Genomic DNA, 17,961 nt, shown 5'->3' on the forward strand with positions numbered 1-17,961 from the left:
TTCGCTTGATCTCAAGCACTCTGGACGCGTTTCGCTCTGAAAGCTGTTCTGCTCTGTATTTCTCTCTCTCTTTCTCTCTCTCCCTCTCTCTCTCTCCCTCTCTCTCTCTCTCTCTCTCTTCTTTCTCTTTCTCTTTTTTGACACGCACACGTACGTGGCGCGTGACACGCGACGAGACGTTGATCGCACGCAGTGTATCAGAAAAAGAGAGAGAGAGAGAGAAAGAAGGAAAGAAAGAAAGAAAGAAAGAGAAAGAAACACTGAGCTGATCCGATGGTGAGTGTTACGTACATATATACGTGCGCGTGCATCTCACTTTATCAGTCTCTTGTCTCTCGTTTCTACATATATACATATATTCATCCTATCCGTCATTTTATCTCCGCGCGTGTATGCGTGTAGAAGCGCACGCGCGAGCTAGCTCCTGTCTCGTCAATGCTTTCGTGTGAATCGACGACGACACGACGACGAAGACGAAAACGAAAACGAAGCGAAGACGAAGCCGAAGACGACGACGTAGACGTACTTACTTACATATTTACGATAGAACGCGTCATAAGCCGCGTCACGAGCCGCGTCACACGATTTAATCAACGCGTATTTCTTTCTCACGCCTATCGTTGCCGCTATTCATCTTTCTATCTCTCATATATTTATAAAAAGTTAGGAAATCTAAATGAATTCTATATTTCGAATAGATCAACCGCGTAAAACCAGTTGTGCTTTACAGTTGCACACGTGATGTCGTTTAATCGATCGCATTCTTACTCGCTTGCTCTTCTCTCTCTCTCTCTCTCTCTCTCTCTCTGTCTCTCTATTGTTTTCTTGCCTCTTACATAAATTATCGAACACCTATCCTTATTATTTTTTTTGCTTTGCATTTTTTTTCTCTTTCTTTCACTTCTCTTTATACGTCGTCAAATATCGCATATCCTCCGATATTCCTTTTGTCCCATTTTCTCTCAATCTTATTTCATTTTTATAAGATATCTGTATTCTTTTCTTTTCGATTTCGCTCGCTTTCCTAACCTATATTTCATACTCGTAATTTTTCGTACGATATCATTATCGCTTTCAATTTTTTTTCTTATTTCGTTTATCTCTCTCTCTCTCTCTCTCTCTCTCTCTCTTTCTCTTTCTCTCGCTCTTTTTATTGTCACATTTCGTTTCTTGTATTGACAATGTTATAAGATCGTCGAGAAAGGAAAGAAAATAGAAAAAGTATTAGGAGGGAAATTAAACAGGGATCGTCGTTGTCGTTGTCGTCGTCGTCGTCGTCGTCGTCGTCGTTGTTATTGTTGTTGTTGTTGTTGTCATCGTCGACGGCGGCGGCGTCGTCGTCGTCGTCGTCATCATTATTATCATCATCATCGTCATTATCGTCGTCGTCGTCGTTGTCGTCGGCGTTGAGAGAGGAACGACGCAAAGTTCGGTACGATCTAAACAAACAAAGTCCTTGGCTTCTGTCAAAGAGTGCACGTGCGTAAAGCGTAAGGAATACATTCCATGCGAGTAACATTTTATTTGATTCCGCTTCTCTCTCTCTCTCTCTCTCTCTCTCTCTCTTTGTCTTCTATTTCTTTCTCTTTCTTCGTCTTAAAAAGAAAAAAAACATAATTACGAAATTAGGAAAGAACGATCTACTTGATATTCATCATTTAACAAGTTATGCATTAACATTTCACGTTGGTTCTTTTTATCGTTATTTCGTATTATATAACTATTTTTGCACGGATCAAGCCATTCTTATCTTTCTTTAACATATGCATTTACATACATCTGTGTGTGTGTATATATATATATATGCACACACGAGTCAAACTATTTATATCGCCCGACATTTATATTTAAATATTTTTCACATATATGGTAATTCCGTATAACATATATATATATATATATATATATATATATATCAGCGAATGAGAGTTACGTATACGTATATATGTATATTACACGTATTACACATTCACAATACGTATGTAGTAGTAATTTATAGACACACATTTGTATTCGCGTAGTATTCTTTACAAATGGTATTATGTACTTACCTTCCATTTGTTTTCTCTGCAGTGCTAAGTAACTAGGTTATGAGAGAGACTTCACTTGTTCCTTTCCGTGAAAAACAAAAAGAAAAAAAAAGAAGAAGAACTCTGATGTATTTTTATTCGATATCGTGTCACACGTTATTTTCCCTGTTTCATTTGTGCGTATGTTGCAATCGTAAAATGGAACGATTTATCGAGATTCTTTAACATTCGAGCAACGAGACGATTTCCAAATCGTGTGCGTATTAGCGATTATACCGTAATTATAGTCGATAAGATAACTAGATAATTGCAATTATTGCAGCTGAAAATAGCGAGAGATTATTGCGATTATTTAATGGCAAAGAACGAAGATAGAAATGTTTCTTCTTATGTACTTACTCGGATGTGTGTATGTGTATTGAATGATAAAATGCACGATGTTTAAGTTTTTCTTTTTCCTTTTTTTTTTTGCTCTCTCTCTATTTTCTTTCGTCGCAATAAAAATGGCAGTCAAAAATAGAGATTATTAAGATTATTTAATGACAAAGAATGAAGATAGAAATGTTTTCTCTCGTGTACGCGTATGTCTATTAAACGATAAAGTCAGGATATTTCGATCTTTTTTCCTCTTAAAGCGAATTACTATTATTTTCTTTCTTCGAAATAAAAAATATATGCACGTGTTAGTGGCATTACTAAGAGAGTAGTCGCCGACAGCGGAGATATCTATATACTATCGCTTTCCTTCCATCTGTGAGCGAAGAGTTTGATTCTTTTTATTATTTTACGCTTGGTACCGTTACAATGTCGGCGGAAATAAAATATAAAAAGAAAAAAATATATATATAAATATATATATATACTAGACTGCTATATATGTTTTCTTTATATATCGATCTGTTTGATCAAAGCGTGTATAAACATAATATATAATACTTTCAAAGTGGAAACTTTCGTTTGCGATAGGATAGAAATATAACTATTATATTTACACGTTTCTTTTCATTATCATCCAACTTGAAAGTCCGAAGAGCTCTGGCTATGCAGACATTCAATTCTCACATTATTCGTAATCATATTTTCCTTCATTGCAGTTGTAAAAGTTTTAACGTTGGAAACATATGTATCTTTAAGAATTTATTTCGAATTGTGCGAGCTAACGGTATTTTATTTTTCTTTCTTTTCTATTAAACGTAAATTCGGAATTTTATCCTTTCGATGAGGATTCGATGGAAGTTTCATTATCGACTATATTTTCGTAATCGTTGAATATAACATGATATTGTGCTGCTCATCAAACAGGAATTATTATTTCATATAACAAATACTTCACTTAGTAAGACGAAAAATATCTTCGACAGGTGAAGCTGCGACGAACTTCGCAAGATGGTGAGACTTCCTCAACGACGGGGGGTGATCGCCTTGCCATATCCGGTTGCTCGAGATTTAAAGGATATCGAAGAAAACGCCTCATTCGAGTCAAAGGTATTTTTACAATCTTTTTCACTTTCTGATATCTTAAAATTTGTTAATCGACATTTCATTATTTTAACGTTATATTTGTCTATTATCTTTCTTTCTTCTTTTCTTTTTTTAATTTTTATTTTTTAAAAATATCAATTTCATTATATTTCGCAGAAAAGTTAAGAAGAGAATTAAATCGAATCGAAAAATTTCATTATTTTTTTTTTGTGTTTATTCTTCCTTCGTAGTTAATAGAATTATTTTGAATTTTTCTCTTATATATCGATTTGATACGTATGTAAAGAAATCCTTTTTCTTTCTTCTTATAGAAATTATTATGACAAACGCACGCGTCTAAGAAATACCAACTAACCTAAGATAGCTACACATTCATATCGACCTTATTTTATTCCTATCATATATTGCTGTTTTATTATGGATCTGTGTACTTGTATACCTCTTCAAAGATATATATATATATATATATATATATATATATATATATACACACATATATATACATATATATACACACACGTTAGTCTCTCAATATAAATCTAAGTTAAGATAAAAGTATCCCGAAAAGATAAACGTTGCCAGACGCGCGATCGAATATCACGCGATAGATTAAAAATTTAGTTTAGTAGCCCTCTGAATCTATAGTCATATGCATCGTTTTATTGATAATAATACCAGTCGTAGATTTCAGTGCGATCGTTTCTATGAAATTATGAAAGTGAGTATAAATTATAACAGAAAAAATGATAATTCTTTTAAAAGATTAATTAAGTCGATTTGATAATAATTACGACTTTTACGTGACCGTGCGTTGTTGAAACCATCGCGGAACGTTATCTTCCCAAACATTGTAATATATGGCGTAAGTACATATGTATACATTTATCGATTCTTCGATCGAAAGTACAGTCAGAAACAATAGTGTAAACGCTTGGAAGGGAGGAGTATCACTCCACCTCTAAGCTTTCGATAGTCTTTTTCGAATTTCCATTTCCACTTATAGTTATCTGTTATTATTCTTCCACTTTTATCGTACAAGTGTAAATATCATTGTACAAATGATACCGTATTGATATATATTGAAAATTCAAGATTACGTTAAATTTTCATTTTTGTAAATTTATAAGTCTGATATTTACACGAATTATGACATGACTTACGCACTTTCTTTTATAGATTAACAATGTAGTTGTTGTCTCTTACAATTAATTGTACTTCCAATATATGTTAACATTTTACGTACACGATGATACATTTTTTTATGTATGAAAAGAACTGAGAAATAATAAAAAGATATTATGTTATAATGGAATAGTATTACGGAATAATGGAAAGTCAAAAAATATACTTACTAATACATTTTTTACCGTGTACAAAAATAATCTATTTAAATATTCAGCGTATCTAGAAAATGTCTCTTCATAGAAAATAATAAAACGATCGACGATCTTTATTTGTTAAAACCGTGATAGTCTTTTTATTTTACATACATATATCCTTTTAATTTTCTTTGCTCTTTTATTGCGAGTATAAAAAAAAAATGACATTGTCTTTTAACGAACATTTATATCGTACGTATACACAGATAATCTAGAAATGAATTAATCCGGATGTAGAGTGAAAGAGAGATACAGAGAGAGAGAGAGAGAGAGAGAGAGAGAGAGAGAGAGAGAGAGAGAGAGAGAGAGAGAGAAGATGAGATAACGAAAGAAGGATCGTTTTCAGTTTTGAAGATGTTGTCGCCGAGACGATCGGACTCGGAGGGTACAGCCGGGGGTAGCAAAGACGACGAAAACGGTGCAAAGGCGTTCCTATCGACAGGACGAACAGGAAGAAGGAACGCGTTACCGGATATTCATGGAAGACATGCTGCGACCAGTATCTCTGATCTACCGGATCGTTTCGGAGAGTTATCTACCGAAGCAGGTTCGGATTTTTTCCTTTGTCATTGAATTTATTCGATATTATTCGATTAGACTTATTTGATCGATGATCGATATTTCTTTACGTACTTTCAGATCGTAGCATGAACGTTGCTGGACGGGAACCAAATCAACCGAGTATGTCGAAACAACACGTTGGTTGACACGTTTCTTATATTTATTCGATCAAGTCTTATTTTATTCAGGTGGCAAGCCTGCCTAATATAAATTTATATCAAAGGAACGATATATAATCATGCTCGTTCTAGTAACACAGTACGATAGTACGCATAGACATACGTATATACAAATATTAATAACAGGCGCTGCGTGCTTTTTAAAGTTGAAAAGATCGAAATCTTTTCTTTGATCTCTCTTTCTTTCGAATAGCAATGGCTCGTCCAACTATTGCTATCGTTATTTAATATACGTATATATGTATCTATATATATATATGTAGTTTCGTTCATCTGTTTTCTTTCGTCATCGTTTAATCGAATTTACAGAGCGCAACGATACTCTACGATAATAATATTTCTATAAACGATTCTTCTTTCGTGAAATAACGATTAAACATCAACAAGTTAATACGAAGTTAATAATAACGAGATAGTATAGTATTGCGATAAACTCCGTGAACATTGATAGATATGCGAACGTTTATTAAACGTTAATTTTTGTAATTAATTAATACATTACACTTTTATCTGTGTTGTTACGTTTTTCTTAAATTCTTTTACGAAAGGACTCGAATATTTTCTTTCGATTTATTTTAATAAAACTCTAAGTAGAACTCGATTAGATCGCCATCGGCAATATCGTTTTTCGTTAGATGTCGGTGACGTAAATTATTTATGACGACAAACGATTGTAATCGCGCACTTATTGGTATAACACGTTATCTTATTATCGTTGTATACATTATTTATAGTTCGCAACAAGCAATTCTTACAGTATTTTGACTAATATATAAATAGAGGGAAAAGGGAGATTTTATAGTAAGTGATATTTCAAGTTTCTACGACGAAACTTTAACGGTGTATGTATGTATATATATATATGTATATATATATATATATATATACACACACCCACATTCTTCGTGTAAATACGTCATCTCTTTTCTGTATAAGAAGAATCCTGTCTGCTCGCATGGACACCCTTCGTTTGTGAATTATTGCGAAAACGATTAAAAGGATGATAAGATATTTCATGAATAGCACATATGTCCTTTAATTTTACATAATTGTACATACGATAGGTCAGAGAAATATTCGATCATTTCTTTCAAATCTTACTTAGTATTAACTTTTGAGTAGATACGGAAGTAAACGGTTATTTAGTTTTACAAAGTGATCGAATATTTCTATGATCTACTGTTCCATTTACATTTCATCCGATAATACATACACACATACATCTCTATAGTTTTTACGCGAGGAAAAAATATTTTTGGATTGTAAAACTTACTGTTAGGTGTCATTGTAATTTATAGATAAGTCTTCATATGCAATAATTTCCACGTGATCCGTTCTTTCGATCGCAATCGATATCGCGTTTTTGTATTTCTGAAAAAGAGAACAATAATTATAAATTTCATAAATAATCATTATTTGAAAAACACAGAAGTACTTGTTAGACATACTCTGTCGTTTTTGTTTTGTTTTTATTTGAAAGATCGAATTGGTATTATAACGATTAGATAACGATTGGAATAAAATGATTATAGTATTAACAATAAGATTATTGTAACACTCGAAACTCGATAGTAACATAAAGTAATCGTCATTTAATAAACTAACGCGCATTTAACGTTTGAAAAATAAAACAGTATGTATAGATTGATAATGTGTAACGATTTATAATTAATGTAATAATTTCGTGCGAATGAATTTAAAAAGATTTTCAAATCTTTCACGATAAGGAATTGTTATCTACGAATACGTGTGACTCTCTCCGCACGTTGATGGGTAATGAGTATTTATATTTTCCTCGATATTGAAATTAAATGGACGTGTTTATATTGGCGTGTACGTATCTACGTACATACACATGCGTATGTAGGTATAATATATATATAACGAATGTAAACAAGTCAGGTTGACCTATAAGGAACGCGTATATTACATGTGTATATTTATGAGCCTACATTAATCATGATTTAACATCAATTTTCAATTTAACAAAGTTTTTTTCTGTAACATAAATATGTACATATACAAATGACGACGAAGTTACTTACTTTTAGTACGAAAAAAGATCGGGATAGGATGAAACAGTTACTAGTAAGACGATCGATATACACATCGTAGAAATATATAGATGAGTCATCGGAGATCGTACGAAATACCCATTACGCGAGTGCGTATTTATTATTATTTAAGAAAAGGAAATCTCGTTAAAAGAATCTCATCTCGCAAAGAGGAAGCACGTTCGATGAAAGCACGTTTATCTATGTAAGTAAGATACATGTATGAAGATGCAATATACAAGATCTGATTCATTCGTATCGTAAGGGTATTAAAAGAAGAAAAAAAAGAAAGAAAAAAGAAATAAACTCCAATATTGTTTTTCTTCAAAGGTCCATTAAATTCGTGATATGACATACTTTATATCGGTTTCTATGGGATACGGGAAGAAGGCTAACGAAGGTTTGTAAAACTATATAGATAGATTGTAATCATTGAAGGGGATTTATAGATTGTTAAGCGAACGAACGAGGTGTAAGCTCGCACGAGAGATTTACGTACGTTTCTATCTATGTTTGTGTCTTTACATATATATTAATATGCATGTGTTACAGTAGTACATAAATACGTATGTATTGCAAGTATGTATGGGATATATGTGTAAGCGAGTCGTGCTTTTACTTGGAAGCCGATGCAGCTGCGACCCTATGACGATGGAAAAATTTTGTTTGCGCAGCTTGTCAGTAAGGTGTTTGCGTTTACGCGTTACTCTTTTCATCAACCGGTATATATATAGATATTCTAGATATATAAATGTGTGTAAGCGCGCGCACAGTATTGGTTATGCTGCTAGGGTAGACTCTTATCGGATCGTCGACACCCCTAGTACGAGAACGAAAGCCACAGCAGCGTTCGTTCGCTCTATCGCCAAGAAGATGATGGATGTATCCAACTTTGATATGCACACGACGTATCTTACGCGATCATTAAGCATTTCTGAAAATAAATATACTTGCTATATTATGTCAGTATAGGCCGTTTGACGAGTTGTAAGACGTTCGCTCGTTATCGTTATTTGAAAATGAAGAGCCACTATTAATTGTGACTGTATTATGTTTCTTTTTCGGACATTTAATGATAAGTGAAAGAGAGAGAGAGAGAGAGAGAGAGAGAGAGAGAGAGAGAGAGAGAGAGAGAGAGAGAGAGAGATCAATAATGTCGATAAAATACACACACTCACATACACTCACTATCGCGAATAATTATTAAAAAATATACCACAAATACATATTCTACTCTTGTACGTTTGTTACATTATCTTACTTTCCCCTCCATTTTTCTTTCACGGTTTCTTCCACGACAAGACTTCCTGTCAAAGATAAAGACGTACTTTTTATCATAGTAATTAAGTTTGGATATCGCTAGTGTACGAAGCTGTATATCGTGTGACGCTTATACACATTCGAGGAGAACATCTGTCATTTCTCTATGCATAGTAAGCGACTCATCGCGAGATTGTATATAGGATAGAAACAATACGTCCTATAGACGTTCTGCGCTATCAAACAAATCTCCTAGTCTATATTTTATCGTGTTCCCTGACAGAAGCGATTATTTCGACCCTTTCGAGTGGCGTAAGCAGAAGCGTATACATCGTGGGTCTTCCCTTTCAAATAATTTTTCGCTTTTCGATACCTCTTTACGAATTTCTATCGAATATCTAAGATCACGTAAATTTCAATGAAATTACAATGATTACAACGATATGAAGTGCAATTTGAAAAAAGAGATTGAATCAGCGAACAAGATGCGAGCAACTTTTTGGACCGATACAAAATTACATCGACCCGTCACGATTCATGTCAAGTAAGTCCGAATATATTTTTCTTTGATATAATTTCTTCTTATTATTTAGCGTTAAACTTGATATACCTATTAGATCTGATAGCGTATTTACACGTACCCGTGTGTATAGTTAATCGAAAAAATTAACATCGACGAAAAGCAATTTATCGATCGAATTTAATACGATTGCATATGACAATTAACTAATGAAGACGGAAAATGAACGAACTCGCTCTCTTTGGCTTTAACGCGAATTTATTGACGGAATGGATTAAACGTTCGTGCTAATTAGAAGTCGATAGAAAATTATTCAAATAAATGTGTCGGTGTTATATCTTGAAATGATTTTTTATACGGATAGATTGCTTCGATATAGATAAATTGAAAATTTCGAAAGGATTTATCCTCCTCGAAGGGTGGTTTCCACCCTGATCTTTTTCTCCCTCGCGACGAATCGTTTCACAAGGTCTCAATCGAAGCCACAGAGGTTTATCGAGTTTCCATTGTTTATAAAACACCCACCACCTGTTTTCTCCTGGCCCAATAAAGCTCCGAAGAGAGAATTCCGTCTTCTGTTCGCCATGCGATTCTGTTCCGCGCACACCGTTCATATCGCGGTGGTGAAATCATTGTCTTAAGTTTTTGTAAGTGTTTATTTTACGATAGCATTTAAGAAATGAAAGGGCCGTGACATAAATCGGTTGGAAATATGGATCGCGACTCGAAATCAAAATGGACAATTTGCCAACGTATTAGGAAAATATTCGTGACGCGTAATAATGTTTCCAGATCTCCTAAAAGCAATCTACAATTAAGTAGATTCGATACATTGAAGACAGACGTAGAAAATCCAGAAGGTAAGTCGATAGATTTTTCTGTCGATGGAAATTTCAAAACAAAGAGATATCGGGTGATTTTCATTTTCAGTATCCGATTTGAACGTATCTTTGGTGAACAATTTTAATCCGGCTACCGATAGTTTTCACGCGTCGGTCAAACCAATCATTTTGTTGGCGAATTGCTTTTCGATGCTTCCAGTTTCCGGTGTCAACACTCCGGATGCATCTTATCTAAAGCAAGTTTAAATTCGTCGATTAAATTTCATAATGAAACAAATGTAGATTTTTTTTCACGAGCTTTACGTATATACTTTCAGATTTACCTGGTGTAGCCCAAAATTATTGTACACCATCGCATCCTTTTTAGGTGCAATCGTTATGACTATATTCAACATTCTACAATTCACTAAGACGGGCATAAATTCCATGAAGACGAGTAAGTAATACACTTTCAAAAGAAATAAAAATCCCGTTGAATCTCACGATCGTTATACTTACATAGTGTTGTCATAACAGCTAGTTTAGTTTTCTATGGCACCTCTCTAATCGCGTCTCTCCTCTTCCTGAAACTCGCCAAATTATGGCCTTGCTTGGCGTTAACGTGGGAAAAAATCGAACGAGAGTTCATGTTTAGACATCGGAGAGTTTCTCGAATAAGTCTAGCTGGTAGATTTAAATTAATTACCGCCATCGTGATGACCCTCGCAATGAGTAAGTACATTTCCTTTATCGAAACATTTGGATTATTCATATTTATACAACTAGACTGCAGTTTTGAATTGAAGTTAGCGTTTGATTAATTTTATCGTCCTTTTCAAAATGATTACAGTCGAACATACTTTATCTATACTTAAGGGCTTCTCTTATGCAATGACATGTGTAAAATATCGAAGTGATTCCGACGTTATCGCAGAATATTTTGAATCGCAATTCCCCCAGGTAAAGTATACATTCTGAACATTCTTTCGCATGTTCCACGAGATATGATCTTTTTTATATCTCTTATTGGTACACTTCAATCGAAGCTCCTTTAAAATGCAATAATTATGTTTACCACGATGAAATAGGTATTCTCGCAAATGTCCTACAGTTTATGGAAAGCTATATTAGTGGACATAATTAACATGTTAAGCACCTTCTCATGGAACTTCGTCGATCTTTTCTTGATCCTCGTAAGCATGGCTCTGGCAGATCAATTTCAACAATTGAACAGTCGTCTTAATTCCGTTAGAGGAAAGGTAAGTAATTAAAAAGAAACGAATTTCTTTCCCATAGTTATTAAAATTATAATATTTTAAAGGCGATGCCGGACTGGTGGTGGGCCGAGGCTAGAAACGATTACAATCATCTGGCTAGTTTGACTAGGCGAGTCGATTCTCATATTTCAACGATCGTTTTTCTATCGTTTGCGACCGATCTATACTTCATTTGCATCCAACTGTTATTCTCTTTCAAGTAAATCTCACATCTTTTGTAATTTTTTTTTCTCCCTCCCATATAAAAATACGTATTACTTTGTCATTTATTTTTTTTTTTCCATTTGTTCGGTAAGTTTGCAACGCAGTCACATACAGAAGATCTACTTTTGTTTTTCCTTTGGATTTCTTGTCACAAGGACCACGGCTGTATCCTTGTATGCAGCTTCTATTAACGATGAGTCGCGTTTGCCGGCACCGATACTTTACAGCGTTTCGAGTGCCAACTATTCTACAGAGGTAAGCTAATACATGCATTTTTTCAAACCTATCTATTTCTTTGTATTCTGCGTTCCTTCGACAATTTTTTTCCTTTTTCTTCTTTTGAAAATTTCTTTCAGGTAATGAGATTTTTGACACAAGTCACGACCGACAGTATAAGCTTGACCGGAATGAAATTTTTTTCTGTTACGAGAGGCCTCGTCTTGACCGTAAGTGTGATCTAACGATTAAACTTTTATACATACACAAATATATTTAATAAGTTTATAATCCCATAAAAATTTGAAAATTATTACATTTGTTTAGATTGCGGGTACTATCGTCACATACGAGTTGGTATTGGTACAAATAAACAATATACAACAAACGATCCAGTCTAACATAACGAACATTTGCGAGGTGACAATGCTAATCCTTTAATATTTCTAACATCTTTTTTATTATTAGATATAAATTGTGCTTAAATAATTTTTTTATTATTAGATATAAATTGTGTTAATGAAACAATTTATGCATAACAATTTTCAATCGGGATGCGTTGCTTTCGATCAGCCTTTTTTATATTCTTTTATTTTCCTTTTTGCAAAGCATTATGTCTTTATCAAATAATCTAAAGAGAGAGAGAGAGAAAGAGAGACATTGTTTGAAGGCATCATCGTTGATTTTATTTATTTATAGCAACGTTGAATTGAAGAAGCACGACCTCGTACGTTACGATCGCTCCGGCTAGCTAAAACGTTAAATTTTTCGTAAATATTTTTCATAAAAATAATAAAGACACGTAATTATACGTATGATTCGATTTAGGGTTGATTATATTAAAAAACAAAAAAAACTTACCGCTAGCATAAAGTTCCTTGTGATGGAAAAGAAACGTAAGCCTGTCAATGAGATATCGTCGGTGGTAAGCTGATATTGCAATCTTTGTGTCTATTAAAAAAAAATAATAATAATAAAAAAGGTAATATATATATAATAAAATTATCCGAAGATATTAGAAGATTGGTGTTAATTATTCGTTACATGTGACATTTTAATTTAGATATAGATAGATAATATATTTTATATACCTCGATGTTGTAGGTGGACGAAGAACAATTATACAGCAATGGGAGTACCGTTTTACTTTGATCATTTATTCTGGCGGTCAATAAGGTTACGGCACACGTTCGAAGAATGAGAAAGGCAAAGGAACTGAAGAAGTAGAGGTTACTCAAAATATCTCCAGCTTCAGGTCCGCTTCGAATGAAAAAGCAAATGACAGTTTAAACGTCCGAACGTCCAAATCTAATTCGTAGTTTCGTATAACGCGTCTTGTATGTTATGTTATCGTAGTAGACTTACGATAAGCCATTTAACAATTGTAAACAAATAAAGTAGAGATTATTTGCGAAGGAAAGGAGTATTATCGGAGATATATCGTTGTCCACTTTTTTCACCAGTGAACTTAGAATGGCGTAATCGTTTCTAAATTCACACCAATCGATGGTGTTAGCGTTCTTTTTCGCCGTAACGAACAATCTCTTGTTCAACGTCTTGTATCTTTCAGCCAAACCGGTGGAAATCTGAAATTTCGTTCGTTAAAATTGTTTGCAATTCGTTTCTATTTTTCACGGTAGCATACCAACATGACGAATAAATCCGTAAAGTTCCACACGAACGTCGCTATTTTGCTCACTATAAAGATATAAATACCAATGGCGAAGCTGTAGTCGACTGTAAAGCGATCATTCAACAGGATTAATTTAATGGTATTGAAAGTTGTCCTCATTGATCCGAGTAAGAAAGTGTAAACAAACGTACCGCTTTCCAAGATAAAGTTGTGAGACTTGGTGGTGTAAACTTGTAAGAAATTGGCGAAGGTCGAGTTCGGTGTTCCCCATTCAAACTTTGTACTATTGTTAGCTACGCTTAGAGCATGTTCGAAGAGAGCGAAAAGAAGTATGACGCTACTAATTATTATAAATTTCCAACGAAGTCGTGGTCGTTGGTACTTGTTGCTGCAAATGATAGAAAAACAAAGCGAGGCAATTCGTTGAATAGAAATTAATTATCTGTTAACACGTTCACACCACCGTTAGCTCACACTTGAAGACGATGCGTACCATCAAACTACAAAAATGTAGTTCGTTTGGTAACTAAGAAAAATTGCCATATACTTGAAAATTTAAATAATGAAAATTTTATTTTATTTCATCTCAATATTATAAACATAACTTATAAAACCAAAATTCGATAGTAAAGACATTTTCGAAAGCATGTCAAACAGAGTGCTAGCTGGCCTTCGCAACTATTGCAATACGTCATTACTCTTTCAGTTTTCTTCGTGGCATGATCTCTACCTTCTTTTTTATATAAGGATTTATAACATTCCCTACATCCTTTTCCTTGAATAATTGTACACATGTGATTTTTGGAAGTAGTTAACATACAAACTGATCTTTTGTCAGTCCGTTTCAAAAATTTAATTCCGCTAAAACGATTTTCAAAACTCATGATGTCATCCCGTTTTTGTTTTTGTTTTGTCTGTGACGGTAGAAATCTTTTGTTTATTTTTACAGTACTACAAATAAATGTTTTTTTTCTGTAAAAGTTCTTCGGCCAAAGAGACACTCGTATAATATCAAATAATAATCCCGCTCCACGAGGAGAAATACAAATAGCAGCGCCGGCGTGAACGTGTTAAATAATATTATGATTAACCTGTCTATGAATCGTTCCATTGCTTTCCAATCGTTTTGAAGGATCACCCAACGTGGCGATAACCAAAGGTACATGATCGTTCCGCATAAACCATTTCCATAGAATATTGCTCCGGCTGTTGCCTCAGCTACACCACCTAGGAACATCGATGAATCATAATTATTGAAAATGTTACGTTATATCTACGTCGTTTCGATAGTAATCTAAATACGTTTCGTATTACTCGTGAAAAGAGATAGAAGATTATTCGATCAATTGTCCTTACCACGCACACCGAAGGAATCAGCGTTGAGAGTCCTTATCATGTGAATGATCGACAGTACCGCCATTACAGATATCGAAGAAGCTACTATGACGGCGTAGACGGTTCGAAAAGAGATTTTCTTGAATTTCAAGCTCGACGGTAAATTCGCAGATATTCCGGATAACGGAAGCAAGCCGAATATTTGTGCCCACCATAAGATCGGACTGATAGCTCGATGAAAGCTGTCCTCTGAATCCTGAAAGAAAGTAGTATCGAAAATGAACAATCAGAAAAAAGCAATGATCTTTAAGCGAGTCTTACATCGTTATTATTTATAGAATGTAACGTGTTAACGTTGTCGTTACGAAGAAATTGTCGAGGCCTTAACGGCAGTGCACCTTCTTGATTGGATCTTATTCTACCATTTGTTTTTCCCTTTTTTCGATTTCCTAACACGGACCAAATTTTGTAATTCGTTCTAGCGGAATCTCCAGGAAGGATATTCCCCGTTTTCGACATGGTGCCATCAGCCTCCATGTAGAAACGTAAAAAACCAACCATTACCTGTTAGAAACAACGGAGACGTATATTATTAGAGATTATAATTTATTTTACGTTATATCCATCTAAGCGTTATATATGCTTACCTGCCTATCTACAGGTATGCGAGTATCCATACATTCGTAGGTATATACATACGTATAGATATAAGAATGCGAGCGTACAGTTGTGTTTTTATCGTTAAGAATCCTATACGTATGGATGAGGATCCGTTTTTATGGGCAGTTCTATATACTAAAAGAAATGTTATGTCTTTTAACATCACCTTATAACATCGGCATGCGCTTAACCAGTCAAAATATATACGAGCGTTTATCTCTCACAATGTCTCGTCATAACCATGATAATATTTCTTTACCCATGATAATATTTCTTATCGAAAGTAACGAGAACACACAGGATATACGTAGGATATAATTTATAGAGTATACTAAATGTAACGATCGCTTCTTCGTCTTTCGTACGATCGTTTTTCACGAGCTTTCTTCTCGTGTTTCTCAAGCACTAATTCATTGTCCGTTCGTTTCGTTCACCGATACAATCAATAAAAAGAGATGAAGATGTTATCGTTAAAATGTAACGTTATAAATATTGTCCAATGATGAAACGAACAAATGATATTTAACTTCGTCGTTTTAACGTGTAATTTTAATACCGATTTGCGTTAATTACAGTGCGATATAACGAAGGATTCTACCTACGATTAATACAAATCCTCGTGTCTTCCAATTTTATTACGTATGTATTTTATATGCAATGTTTTTTTTTATGAAAATACTTGAATGATAGTTAGCCGACAAAAAGATATAATGTTTTATACTCGTTTAATCAATATCGAACGATTATCAGACAATCTTACAAAGTTATTAATTATTTATTATTTTAAGTTGGCATTAATGTTTTTTATATCATTTCTAAATATTGCAAGATAAGATGTTTGATTGATGCTAAACTTTATCATCCGATCAAGTTCGACGTAAAACCCGGAAAATATATATAGATGTTAATCTATGTATATAAATCGATATGTAAACCCTATAATTGTCATAGCACGTACATGCGAAATTGAGATCCACCTTTTCTAAGCACATATTATACGGTTTTGTAATCAATGATTTATATACATATATGGCCATATATTCCTTCGATGATTAAAACGAACTAGAAAACATCTGTTATGCAAACAATAACATTTCGTGAAAATGATATGTAAGGGCACATGGCGTCGCGATCATCGTTTAGATATATTATTCATTTTTCAACTATCGATTTCGCAATGCAGTACTTTAGCATAGCCGTAGAACTAGCTTGTTGACACTCTACTATAATTGAATGGGTTGACTTATATACATTTACAGGAACAAGGACGCGTGCAAAAGTGCAAAATTATGTACAAAATTATCGTTTAACTGCGAATCATTTGGAACAAAATATTATATATACGCATATAAGATGCGATAAAAATCTGATGCTTTTTTCAAGAATTTCACAACGATTATAATAAGTATGTACAATCGATCGATTTCAATATTTATGAATTCGCTGATGACATCGAGATATTTAATAAGTATCGTGAGTATATCGTTTTTCTTTATTAATAAATTAATTTATTATTAATATTAATCGTTCGTAATAATCGTAGACTTATTCGATATTATCTTAACTTTCGTTTTATCTACATATATCAGTCACAAACAATAATTAAAAGCAACAGGCTCTACGTCTATATCTTTTCGTTACGATCTCTTTTACCTTTGTGATATTAATCGCGAATTTTGTTTTTTATCAGTCGCTTTGCTTAAGTGCATATTTTTTCTTTTTCTATTCATTTATAACATGATTTAAGAATTAAATGATAAAAGGAAAGAAATGAATGAAGAAAAAGAAAATGTCTTTTATTTTTAACGATCGTTCGTCTACTTACAAAATTAGTGCTTTCGTCATTCCATAAATTTCGTCTTGGCAGGCCACAGCAATTTGTAATTTTGAATAAAATCGTAACACGCTAAATCTACGACATAGACGCAACAGGTCAGGGATCCAAAGTGGTGAAACAAGAGCGAAGAACACGACTACGAATGTTGCTGTAACAACGCGGAATAACGAATGAAAGCCAACTAGAATTAGGAGTAAACGAGCCCTCGAGCCTGCGCTATATGCGTACGTCCGAACAAATAGCTATCTCTACTACTTCTCGCGAGTAAAAAAACTGTATTTACTTTTACAATAATATACTACCTGTTATCTGTTAGATACGGAATGAATAACACAATTCATCAATATTATTTAATAATAAAATCAAATGAATAATTTCTCTTTGTTTATCATAGCTTTTCTCTTTCAATCATTTATTTAAAATTTTTTTACATTGTTGATCAATATTTCATTTAATAAAATTAAATTGATAATTTTTGTAATTTCTTTCATTTTTCTTTACGTTCAAAAAATA

At 33.6% G+C, this 17,961-nt stretch overlaps 3 protein-coding genes across 6 annotated transcripts; 2 read left to right on the plus strand and 1 right to left on the minus strand.

Moving 5' to 3' along the window:
* On the plus strand, nucleotides 1-8,926 carry LOC127066516 (uncharacterized). Of its 2 annotated transcripts, none has more exons than XM_051000361.1 (4): nucleotides 1-276; nucleotides 3,392-3,515; nucleotides 5,238-5,438; nucleotides 5,531-8,926. In XM_051000361.1, the coding sequence occupies exons 1-4, from the start codon at nucleotides 274-276 to the stop codon at nucleotides 5,596-5,598; spliced, it is 396 nt and encodes a 131-aa protein (XP_050856318.1). In that variant the 5' UTR covers nucleotides 1-273; the 3' UTR covers nucleotides 5,599-8,926. The 2 variants fall into 2 exon arrangements, with proteins under 2 accessions (XP_050856318.1, XP_050856317.1); XM_051000360.1 differs by lacking the exon at nucleotides 1-276 and adding an exon at nucleotides 324-522.
* A 199-nt stretch (nucleotides 8,927-9,125) lies between these two features.
* On the plus strand, nucleotides 9,126-13,223 carry LOC127066512 (gustatory receptor 5a for trehalose-like). Its single transcript, XM_051000350.1, has 12 exons — nucleotides 9,126-9,489; nucleotides 10,258-10,325; nucleotides 10,396-10,543; nucleotides 10,625-10,743; nucleotides 10,824-11,018; nucleotides 11,137-11,246; nucleotides 11,375-11,545; nucleotides 11,608-11,762; nucleotides 11,860-12,022; nucleotides 12,124-12,213; nucleotides 12,311-12,403; nucleotides 13,088-13,223. Exons 1-12 carry the CDS (start codon nucleotides 9,389-9,391, stop codon nucleotides 13,133-13,135), a joined length of 1,461 nt encoding a protein of 486 aa, XP_050856307.1. The 5' UTR covers nucleotides 9,126-9,388; the 3' UTR covers nucleotides 13,136-13,223.
* Nucleotides 12,464-17,685, minus strand: LOC127066511 (gustatory receptor for sugar taste 64a-like). 3 transcript variants are annotated; one of them, XM_051000349.1, is made up of 11 exons: nucleotides 17,437-17,685; nucleotides 15,599-15,746; nucleotides 15,273-15,515; nucleotides 14,973-15,207; nucleotides 14,708-14,843; nucleotides 13,808-14,004; nucleotides 13,683-13,720; nucleotides 13,349-13,569; nucleotides 13,075-13,243; nucleotides 12,845-12,934; nucleotides 12,464-12,734 (listed from the first exon to the last, which is right to left on the minus strand). In XM_051000349.1, the coding sequence occupies exons 2-11, from the start codon at nucleotides 15,626-15,628 to the stop codon at nucleotides 12,669-12,671; spliced, it is 1,425 nt and encodes a 474-aa protein (XP_050856306.1). In that variant the 5' UTR covers nucleotides 15,629-15,746; nucleotides 17,437-17,685; the 3' UTR covers nucleotides 12,464-12,668. The 3 variants fall into 3 exon arrangements, with proteins under 3 accessions (XP_050856306.1, XP_050856305.1, XP_050856304.1); XM_051000348.1 differs by having other exon boundaries at nucleotides 13,629-13,720; XM_051000347.1 differs by having other exon boundaries at nucleotides 13,629-14,004.
* Nucleotides 17,686-17,961: the final 276 nt, after the last annotated feature.

Source organism: Vespula vulgaris, chromosome 9 (genome assembly GCF_905475345.1).
Source record: "Vespula vulgaris chromosome 9, iyVesVulg1.1, whole genome shotgun sequence".
Classification (NCBI taxonomy): domain Eukaryota; kingdom Metazoa; phylum Arthropoda; class Insecta; order Hymenoptera; family Vespidae; genus Vespula; species Vespula vulgaris.

Bases quoted from the DNA above. Each gene is read 5' to 3' on its own strand.
- LOC127066516 (XM_051000360.1), top strand. From the start codon at position 436: ATGCTTTCGTGTGAATCGACGACGACACGACGACGAAGACGAAAACGA. The intron at 523-3,391 runs GTACTTACTTAC...TATCTTCGACAG, and splicing joins CCGAAGACGACGACGTAGAC to GTGAAGCTGCGACGAACTTC. The intron at 3,516-5,237 runs GTATTTTTACAA...GATCGTTTTCAG, and splicing joins ACGCCTCATTCGAGTCAAAG to TTTTGAAGATGTTGTCGCCG.
- LOC127066512 (XM_051000350.1), top strand. From the start codon at position 9,389: ATGAAGTGCAATTTGAAAAAAGAGATTGAATCAGCGAACAAGATGCGA. The intron at 10,544-10,624 runs GCAAGTTTAAAT...ATATACTTTCAG, and splicing joins CCGGATGCATCTTATCTAAA to ATTTACCTGGTGTAGCCCAA. The intron at 11,763-11,859 runs GTAAATCTCACA...TTGTTCGGTAAG, and splicing joins CAACTGTTATTCTCTTTCAA to TTTGCAACGCAGTCACATAC.
- LOC127066511 (XM_051000347.1), bottom strand. From the start codon at position 15,628: ATGGATACTCGCATACCTGTAGATAGGCAG. The intron at 14,005-14,707 runs GTTAATCATAAT...TATCATTTGCAG, and splicing joins ATGGAACGATTCATAGACAG to CAACAAGTACCAACGACCAC. The intron at 12,735-12,844 runs GTAAGTTTTTTT...TTAACGTTTTAG, and splicing joins CAAGGAACTTTATGCTAGCG to CTAGCCGGAGCGATCGTAAC.